The 11,274-nt window shown below is 32.0% G+C and overlaps 1 protein-coding gene across 1 annotated transcript in view; it reads left to right on the forward strand.

The window, feature by feature from the left end:
- The window catches only part of LOC123009138 (ADP-ribosylation factor-like protein 4A), a 17,074-nt gene extending 7,841 nt beyond the window's left edge, over positions 1 to 9,233 (forward strand). The window contains exon 2 of the mRNA XM_044405300.1: positions 7,322 to 9,233. Within this exon, the coding sequence (XP_044261235.1) occupies positions 7,450 to 8,064 (615 nt within the window). The 5' untranslated portion in view covers positions 7,322 to 7,449 and the 3' untranslated portion in view covers positions 8,065 to 9,233. The remainder of the gene's footprint in view (positions 1 to 7,321) is intronic.
- The last annotated feature ends 2,041 nt before the right edge of the window (positions 9,234 to 11,274 follow it).

Genomic DNA, 11,274 nt, shown 5'->3' on the forward strand with positions numbered 1-11,274 from the left:
GGAAGTGATGTCCATATACTAGTTAATTTCGCGTTTGAGTAGTTGGCCATAATGACTTGGTTGACAATTTGATTTCAAATCGATGTGCACAATTCACCCGTAAGCGCATTAACGACTAACTAAACTGACACGTGTAAACAAGTGATAATTTTTTTGGACAAAAAGTTTCCTTTTTTCTGTATAAAAACTTTCACGGTCAACATTCAATGCAATTTATTTTCATTGATATTTTTACTTCCAACTAACAAAGACAGACACACTGAACGGCTCGTGAAAATCGTAGGGGGAAATTGCAAGAATAAACTTTGGATACGGAATTTGTTTGGTCTTCAATTCGACTTTTCATAACAAATTCTCTTAGTGGTTAAAATATTTGCTCGCAATCCCCAAACACCCTGTAATTGAAGTTGAAAAAACTAAATTTTCTTTTTCGTAAATACACTTCGAAACAAAATTTTATCACCATTGATTTATTATTTGATTCTTGCATTTCAGTCGAATGAATTTTATTTGAGTTAAGTTTAATATTCATTCTTTCTTTATGATGTTAAGAAGGTTCGGTGTAAAATTAATTTGCAAAAATAAATCTTAGAGGAAATTGGATGAACTGGCGAGAAGCATCGCAAGTTCAAAGTTTTCCTTTCACGCTATTGACAATATCTTTCCAGTCGTTTAACATGGTATGGTTAAAACAGTTAACCGTTAAACAATAATTACTTTATCGTAAGGATATCAGAATAATGATAGCCTCATTTTCACMAAATCTGGCGTATTGCTTCATATTTAACCAGTTTTTAACCTTGATTATTTCCAATTCCAACAATGACAATAACGGCGAAATAGTGATCCGCATGTCGAATTGAACAAAGGATCTGAAAGCCGTTACCAATTAATTGGGCAAAGAAGCCACCTTGAACACCCAAGAACAAATTACGTGACTTACGTAAACATTGTAATTTCTAATGCGGTAATAATTTCTGGTTTCTCAAATCAAGCAATTAAGAGACAACGTCACGAAAGCCGGTCGTCATAATCTTCTCAGTTGGTCATTCCAACAAATCTCTGTTCATTGAAGGAAAAACAGCTAGCGGTTCCAAGATACAGGTTGCTGTACTTTCCGACATTTTATTTGTAATAACAGTTAGAGCACGAGCCATTTTAAGTGCMCCAGACACCTGTACGATATCCACATAATCTTGTTTTACCTTGGTACACTTCCTTTCATTCATWAGTAGGCTGAAATTATCATCGTTCATGCGACTTTTTATGTACTTCTTGTGCAAATAGGTACAATGATCGACCCACATTCGGCCAAATACACGACCCACTACATGTTTGTCATAGTAGCTGGATAAACAGCGATAAAAGCGAGGCATAATAGCTTTATCAATAATAAAGCTAAGGGCCAAGGCCCATTTGCGCTCCCTCCATTCGGGATTACAACGTTGGGTTTTAGTRAAAGTGCAGTAAAGCAATAACCTTTGTCTTAGAGTAACCACACTGGAACGCTCAATTGATCATGATAGTGGTGAATTCTGAGAAGTGGTCGACTGGAGAATTCCCATATTTGAACAGTAACGAATTTACCGGTGAGTTATTTCATATTAAATTGTCAGCCACAATTTTGTGTGGTTGTTTTAAGACCACAAGATTCTTCAACCGCAACTCGGCCTGGAGTGGATCAGGATACAATCTCAAAATTATTAACGGAAAAACCGCAGATACGGGATCACATTTATGACATTCTTTTCTGAAATAACACTACAAGATTGATGTGTGATTTAAATAAAAAAGTTTCAGAAAAAGAAAACCTTGAGTTAATAAAAAAGAAATCTCTGGTTTGATTTTGATTTCAATTAATTTTGCATAAAAATCTCGCGCTTACTTTGCAGTTTGGGAGTTTTTAAACTAGAAATAAAAAAGCTCAGTCCTGAAAATTCTGACCCGAGAATGCTTTTTATTCCGTAAAGTCTAAAACAAAGATTGTGTGTAATTCGAAAAAGTATAACGAATTTTGTGAGTTTGAAACTCACTTACTTCAATGGTGTTTTGTTTGTAAAGTAAAAGTTTTAAAACCCAAATAAGCTTTTTTTAAAGGACGATACCAAAGTAACATGAAAATATTAATGTTACCCTTTACAAAATAAATTACAAAGTCTACAATAAAAGTACTTATTTGTTATCATTTCATGGATTCAGTTATGATTTTTACGCATTTTGGTTTGGTTGGAGGAGATGTTTCAAAATAATGTAGATAAGATTATGTTGTTGATGTAATCTTAACATTGCTGAAATTTTTGTAGGTAATATTAAAAAATAATAAATTGAAGTGTTTGTTATACTCATATTTTTTATCTCACATTTTTTATTATCTTTATTACCTACAGTTGTCAATCGACGTGGTTGTAGGTAATAAATACTAATTGCATCAAACACTTTTTTACAAAAAAAGTTAATTTTCACATTTTTTTGGGTTGCAATTAAATTGATTACTGATTATCGAAAATTGTACTTTCAATTACTGACACAAATGGATATTTGATAAGGACCGACAATTGGTGCAGAGTTTAATAAATATTGAAATTGAAAATTGAAAATGTTTAGTCATTAATATGCATCACGTTAAGTGCAAAAATACCATTTGAAAAAGTTTTCCGTAAAATTTTTAATTTAACACAAGTGTTTCATTAAAATTTACAACTGCTACTAATGAATGAGTTAGATTTTAAATGTATTAATTATAAGAAAAACGAAATAAGAATTTGTCAATTTTTAGCTAACGCTTTGGGGTAAAGYTTCAAGAAACTACAAACTTTCGAGGTAAACTTCTTGCGTTGTTGACATAAACCATTGTCAACGGTATGAAATTCTTGTTTAATGAGTTTTAACAATTTAGATGAACAGGAAGATTCTTTACTGTAATTAAATTTTTAATTGATGGTTAAATTAAGAATGCATTTTAATTCGCTACCATATCAGCATTACAAAATGGATAATGCAACAAGTAAACTGCATTTGCCTCGTGTCAGCTTGTATAATAATTAACGGTGTAATGTTAACCGTTTTAATTGTTGTTTATGCCTTCATATTATTTTCATCAAACCTGAAAAATCCTCAAAAGAAATTTTCGAAGCAACTTTCTCTRAACGAAGAATAATCTCCGAAAKGAGTGGTCCCTTGAGGAGTTGTAAAAATATCAGTGTTTATTAGGATGGATTTAAAACCTCGTCACAAATTAATTATTCTATGTCACTTACAATGAACTTATTAAATAATACACGTAAGAATTTTGTTTAGTGTTTGTATTTTTTCTGTGAAGACTCATAAGGAAATATAGGTGCATATTTTACTTATGTTGTATTAATAAAACCTTTCAACATTGCGCTTTTGCAAAATATCCCGCTAAGACAATTAAAACTTACGAGCTCATAAATTACCTCACATTATGCTGCAACAAATTACTTATAAAATTATTTACAAGAATCGATTTTCCCGCACCATGTTGGGTCATTCGCCATGACGAAGTCAGTTAACTGTACTCATCAGTGATTGCAGCTAAATCTATACCATATCATTGCGATTATTCTTATCAAATCACATTTGTTTTATAAACGGTACACTATACGTGATGGCTTAATCGCGTTTRCATAACTTCACGACTTGAAAAATCGAAACTTGTATTTTATTCATCCTACKAGAAAATTGTGCATTTAACAATTTATATTTACTTTACGACCCATATTTTTCTACGATATGATAATCTTATAGAGGAGATTTGCATTTACATGCGTTGTAAATCTCGCAACATCTGCTCAGTGAAAGAAGCGAATTTGAAGCGTATGCGTAGAGACATTTAGATGAAGAAGTTTCACAACTCCAGGGGCGTTTGCTCTTCTTAATTTGTACCTCAAACAGCAAAGGTAGAATCTGCGAAAAATGATAAATATACGATAAATAACAAATCTGTACCCCAGAATAAAAATGTACTAACTCCAAATTTCTTTAAAATTGGGTTTCCACAGATTTATCTATTATTTTTTCCCAGTCTTCTGGTGCAAAACAGTATTAAATTCTATCTTTGATAGTTACGAAGATACGCATTTTAAATGATGTTAACTTTAACTTAACGTAACGGTTTTTAAAATTTTCAATTTGATGAATCTCGTATTTGTGGTTTTGTGACTAAGACCCTTAGTGATTTTCGTTGGAGAACGAATTTTCGTATTCTGTAAAAAAACTACTTTCGTTGAGTACCGATAATTTCGTTAAAAATTGTCGTTGACGAACGAAAACTCAATAGGTTGTAGTTGACTCAACGAATTAATATTTTGAGTTTTTATGAAATATGGGTCATATTTTAGATTATTTTCTCGTAGAATTGCAAAGAAAGTAATTATTATTTTATTATTATTGTATCACTGTTGCTGCTTTTCCTATTATAAAAATTTAAAACATCCTCGTACCTATTTTAGACAAATGTACGTACAAGCAGTTAATAAAAAAATTAAAAGACGCCAGCAGTCTCTTTAATACGTTTGATGAATTATTTTGAAGAATGTTTAGATTTACAAATACTCTAGCGCATGATTTTTTTTTTCTTAAAATTCAAGTTTTTTTTTTTAAATGGACAACGTAGCACTGGTACAATATCACTCACCCATAGTCCACGTAAAAAAAAATCGGAGAAAAGTTAGGTAGTTGATGGAGTGGGTAGTTGAAACTCATCTTCTTCTAAATAAAAATATAATGCTTTAATTTTTTTCCACCTAGCTGTCTTACAGAATCACCAAAAATCATTAATTTTTTCCGTGCCTTTCTTAGGGCAATGTGTTTCTCCGCTACAAATTTATTTTTTAAACTGGGAGTTGTTCTCCAACAAATCTAACTGTAGCTCAAATTGTTGAATGGTTGTTTTAGATTTTTTCTTCTTTTTGTCGATGCGAGCCCTTTTTAAACTTTAATAAACTTACATTGTGACATCAATGACGTTTTGAATAAATACTAGCGAATTAAAAATATTGACWTTTCGTTGAAAAAATGTGTAAGGTCGTTCCCTTAACGATAAGGTTACGAAATAYGAAATTCAAACATGTCGTTACAACATTCGTTGAAACCCATTCGTTCATTAACGAAATCGTTTATGAACAAAAAATTAGAGAATAAGGGTCTTAGTACACTTTTATTCTTGGGTACAGAAATGCATTATTTGTATTCTAGGGTGATTCAGGAATGTCGGATCAACTCTCGAATGGTGATAGGAAACTTTTAGCTAAGCATAAAACTGAATTGAGATTTTTATTTCAAGCTTTTTTTTTGAAAAAAAAAACAGAACTGTCAATTTTCATATTATCATGTAGGCATCTTAGTTTTTTTTTTTTTGTTTCCGATATCGTTAGATTTAATTTATTGTTGAAACTGCTAGTTTATTCTTAAATGTTTTTTTACACCATAAAACACAAATTGATGATTTTATCAACAGGTATCTATTCAGTATTACAAGATCTGCCGTTTCCGCTATCTAAATTCAAAATTACTTAATCAGAAGGGTCAAATACTTCTAATCTTTGAAGAGTTTTATCTCGTGAAAAAAAAAACAATTTTTTGTCGTTTTTTGTCAACTCAGTTGGATGTCATTTATCACCACCCAAGAGAGAGTCCGACACTTTTGAATCACCTTGTATGTAGAATTTTTTCTATAATTTTTTTTCGTTCAAAATGTTTTAATATCTTGCTCAACTACTCAAAAATTGAAGTAGATRTTAACAACAGGGTGTCCCAAGAGTAATAATGAGCCTGAAAAATTTGTTGAAGCAACCAACATTACATTTCAAAGATAACATAGTGATCAAACAGCACACTTCAATTTTAATTCATAAAAAGTTAAACCTTGGAGAATTTAGTGAGAATTACTAAGATTTGTTGAAAAGACCAACAAGATTCTCATTTATGAAAAATATTTGAAAAACGTTTCTATCCAGAGCGATATTCAAATAGACGGACTTTCTAAAACTAAAGTAGTCATTTTGACTGATAGAAATTTGTCAAAAATAAAAATACAATTACTATGTTTAACTAATTAAAATGAAATATTTTAATATCCACGTTATCTATGAAATGTAATGTTGGTTGTTTCAAAAAAAATTCAGGCTCATTATTACTCGTGGGACACCCTGTATATTTCTAAAATTCGCAATTAAAATGCATGTTAAAAGAATAGCAGTACATACTGACAATAGACACGATTTCGAAAGTTTATTTTGTGTTTTATTTTATATTAAGTTTTATGCCTTTTTTTTCTTAAACGAAAATATGCACGGTTTTAGGTACAATAAATAGGTACATACCTCAAACCATATCTCAAGACTTTGTTTGACAATGATAATGAGTCATTTAAGTAGAGTATGAGACCTAATAAGTCCCCCACGATACTAGGTTTTTATAGAAACGGTGAAAATGTCAGAATTTGCATTTTTAGGAGTTAATTCTTTTATTAATTTTTCATTTTATTTGTAGTTTTTTCATTGATTATTTTCCCCATGTTTGACTGAGAATGGAAATTTATTTATTGCAACTGTTTTTTTTTTAATTTAATATACACTGAATTAAAATAATTAAAAAAAAATAAAAATATTTCCTAATATGCACTTCAATTGTTGAGCAGTTTATTASCAAATTTGTCATTTTTCTTATTTATTAATTTTGATTTTTATATAGGGTAAAAAATAATTTATCAAAAGATGACGCTACAATTAAAAAWTAATCTGTAGATAATAATACTATATTATTGAAAGGTAAAAAACACTTATCTTAAGCGAAATAACAAAATGCAACCGATCCTGTTAGTATTAATTTGTTTAAAGTAAAGAAGTTTTGACATACGAGTATAGCTTATGACCTTCAGTAGAAAAAGTTCTTATGGAATTACAACAGAGAAAAAAATGGTTTAGGTAGGTATGTTTAATAGACGTATCTGCTGTTTTGTATTATCATTTTTCTATAAATCAAAAAGCTACACGTGTGTATGTATTTTGGTACCTACATTGCGTTTTCTGTATGGTACGAGTATAAAAAAAGGTTTGAGTCTCTGGGTCCAGTTCTAGCTACATTTATTATTTACTTTTTAATTTGATCTTGMAGCAAATCGCTATCTGGTATGAATAGTCCATTAGGTCTCATGACAATTTATGTCTAAAAATACCTCCGATCGTAGGCGTGTTCATAGGCGGTGAATTTAAACGAAATAAACACTATCTCCTCCGATTGATTTAAATCCCGACCATAAACGCRTCGATTAAATTAAACCGGCTTATTCTTGTTGCAGATCCTCCCGCGATGATTCTAAACCCTCAACGATGGAATTGAGCCAAGTGTCGGCGTTGGAAGCTTCAAGGAGTGGCAGAAGCCCAACAACAAGCCCCGACACGATGTAACTCCAAGACTGACTTTCCAATGGGTGCCAACATGGGCAAAAACACATCGCTGCTTGATGCGTTGCCATCAGGTCAGGGCACCCTCCACGTGGTGATGCTAGGCTTAGACTCGGCGGGCAAGACCACCGCCCTTTACCGCTTAAAATTCGACCAGTACCTGAACACAGTTCCAACGATAGGCTTCAACTGCGAGAAAGTGAAAGGCATGATGGGCAAAGCCAAAGGCATCAACTTCCTCGTGTGGGACGTSGGCGGCCAGGAGAAGTTGCGCCCCCTGTGGAAATCATACACTCGGTGCACGGACGGCATTGTGTTTGTTTTGGACAGTGTGGACGTGGAGCGCATGGAGGAGGCCAAGATGGAGTTGATGCGGACGGTCAAAGCCCCGGAAAACTCCGGAGTGCCCATTCTTGTGCTGGCCAACAAGCAGGACCTGCCGGGGGCGCGCGAACCGCGGGAGTTGGAGAAGCTRCTGGGCTTGACGGAGTTGGGCAGTGGGGGCGGCCATCTGTGGCACGTGCAACCGGCCTGCGCCATCACCGGGGACGGCCTCCAGGAGGGCTTGGAGGTCCTCTACGAAATGATTTTAAAAAGACGGAAGTTGGCCAAAATGTCGAAGAAGAAGACGAGGTAAAAAGTGCTTCGGTAGTCAATGTACATTTTTTAATTTGTTCCGACTTTCGGTGCAGTGTTTTCTCTAATAATAACAATGCAGTATCAAAATTAGATTAGTGAGACTTTCGACACGTCCATTTTGTTGTTTTATGGAAAACCCCTCTGTGATATTCTTATTGAAAACACTGTTGTACAAGCCAGAAGCTTGCCTCTTTCGAAATAGTGAGTGTTTTATATCAATTTTGAGAAACGGCTAGGTTTTTTAAATCCCTTGTTATGAGAAACGACAAATTCTAAAGTGTAAATAGGTAATTTTGTAAATTTGGGTTCTTTCGATAGTTCACACAGCACAAAGGAGCGATTTCTCCATTTTTAACGTGTTTGCATCAACAATAGTTATTACATGTATTCTCCTATGCAAGAATCCACTGCGATTTGTTAAGGTTTTACCTTAATTATAGTTTGCACGCTTGAAAGTGAAACGATGAGTATTATATCATTGTATAATGAGAAAGCAGTGTGAAAATATACCCAGATGGTTCCCATACGCTTTATTACGTCGAAATGTGCAATTCTAGATCATAAATAACTATTTTCTTGAATAGAATTGACACCCATCACTTCTTCCACTCAAACAATGAGAGTCTTATTACAATAAATTAATATAATAGAAAAGTCTGAATACTTCCAAGTGCATTTTTGTTGTCTCCTCCCACGTGACAATTCGATTCAAGAGTTTAGTTGTATTACCAGAACCAAAGGTGCTCATTTATTTATAAGTAGTTTTAGTTATTAGTTATTACATTAAATTGAGAAAAATGATCGGCTCAAGAAAACATATTTTCCCTGAAGAGACATCGAGACAATGACTACAAGCCATCCAGTTCTTGTAAAGTGTGTTATATTTTCAATTTAAAGTAATAATAAATCGGACGACCAATACAAACCACCATATTGTTCGATATCGGCCTTCACCCAAAATTTTGCAATTAGTGTGTTACCGGCCCTACCCTCTCCCGTTATTTTGTTGTTATTACTGTCCTATTTAATGTTAAATTAATATTAGAATTGTATAACCAGAATTATTATTCCTGTTGCTCGCCATGTTTATATAACGTAAATCTGTAAATATGTACCTAAATGTAATATAATTTCTAAATATTATTAAACCATATTTGTTTTATAAAAGTTTGGTTTCATTTCTGTTCCTTGCTAGAAGACGTTTTCAGCTAGTCAAGCACAAAACACGGTCTGAATACAAGTTTTAATAATTGACTACCTGCTGCTTTACAAGAACCAACCATCTGCTCCACGCATTCAAGTCGGGATATTATATCACGACGCTCAGTGTTCAGCTTGAAAAAAGCTTTACTTTTTCAGCAAAGCAGTGGCGGCGGAGGTTAAAATCACACCCAAAATATACACAAGCTCTAGGAACTTATTACAAACAAAGTAAACATCTTATCATCGGGAATGTAGTTTTAACAATGAGAAGGATTATGTACTCGGATAATTAGTCTAAGTCGAGGCAGGGACCAAGAGATTACCTATCTCAAATGTTAAGCTAAGATTTTAAGCAGGGTGTGTGAGTTATAATTAATTCCGATAGCAGTAAATCATAAAACAATATTAAAATTATTAAATAAAACTGTTTTCCTGTATTTTATCGCGTTTTTATTTACGTACTTATAATTGTAATTCCACGTTTGATTGCCCCACGTAAAATTTAATAAGCTTGTTAATATTTTATAGCAATTTTATTGTTTCCTAAATGAATTGGAATTTTCCACATGATGGATTCCTGCCGACATTTTATTATTTTAATAAGAATAGCTACTGATGAATCAGTGTTACAGTCCTAAAATTTTATGGCGAGTGAATAATTCAAAAATAATTCAGTATTTTAAAAATAAAAACCACATTGACCACGCAAATGTTCGAACAACAAAGCAAAAATCGTGCATTTATTTATGTCTGGTATGTTTGTGTTTAAAAAAACCTTTTACGAATTAACATTTTTTAGAAGCCACAAATTTTTTTAAAATTTTTACTGAACTATTAATATTTATTTTAATAATTTTACTTCAATTTGAGATGTGAAGAAGGTGAAAGGGTAGAATAAGCAAGCTATTATTAAAAATTGACTACTGACTGGAGCAAAAAAGAGATTAAAAAATTTAATTTTAAAATTATTATCTTTTCTTGTTGTCATTTTATTTAGTTAAAATTATGGGATTTACACCTGGTGTTACTTATTGACCGAAGTTTTGCTGACGTAGCTCCATAATGTAAGAATATTTCTTTAATTAAAACAATTAGAAATTTATAAAAAGTGAGTAAAAGCTCTTAAAGAAAATTTATCAATAAACCGAAAGACGTAAACATGAGAATTATAGCTTAACACTTTTTTTATTTTAGATAACTAATTGCAAATTTACTTTTTAGTCGTTTATTTACGATAAGAAAACTCAACTTAATGCAATAAATCATGCCTATGATTTTAAGAAAAGAACCAAACTTACAGCTTGTTTAAGCTTCTGAGCTTTTAATCCCAACAAATGCAGTTTTTATACCATTGTTGGCATATTTTTTTAAAAAAGGAAATCAATATTAATATTAGATTTAGAAAATCGTTTCTAATTTACTTTTATGAAGAAGGTAGGTATGTCAGGTGTTAAACGACCCTAAAATAAGTTTTACACATAAATAACTAGAGGGCTAAAAATATAAACACCCCATCTCAAGAACATTAAAATGAGGAAGTATATAATATATTACTGTCAAGGAGGGGGTGAATTTATAAACTTTGCCTAAAATAGATAATTAGTAACCCGTTTGCAACGCCGATAAGTAATTAAATATGCTTTAAAAACAAGATTTTTTTAATAACAGCATTAAAAAACAGACAATAAAGTTACAAATATTGAGGTAGGACTATTTACCTACTCGTGCATAGAAAAAGAAAAAAAAACAGAATAGGCGGTAGATATATCAAATTAGTTCAAAAGCATATTTGATTTAATTAATATATGACTTTTTATACTTTATTCATTGATATTGAAAAAAAAACAGGTTTAGTTATATCAGCATGTGCCTTAAACGTGTTTCTTAGCATGGGAGACTTCGTCCACATTGAAAAAGGTGTTACTTAATAATTATTTTGCACTAATTTTAATAATCAACAAACAATTTGATTACTTAGTGTCATATTAAAAAAAATAATAAGAGT

Source organism: Tribolium madens, unplaced genomic scaffold (genome assembly GCF_015345945.1).
Source record: "Tribolium madens isolate multiple individuals breed KSU strain unplaced genomic scaffold, Tmad_KSU_1.1 Scaffold_11;HRSCAF=98;Tcas5.2_LG3b, whole genome shotgun sequence".
NCBI classification, from domain to species: domain Eukaryota; kingdom Metazoa; phylum Arthropoda; class Insecta; order Coleoptera; family Tenebrionidae; genus Tribolium; species Tribolium madens.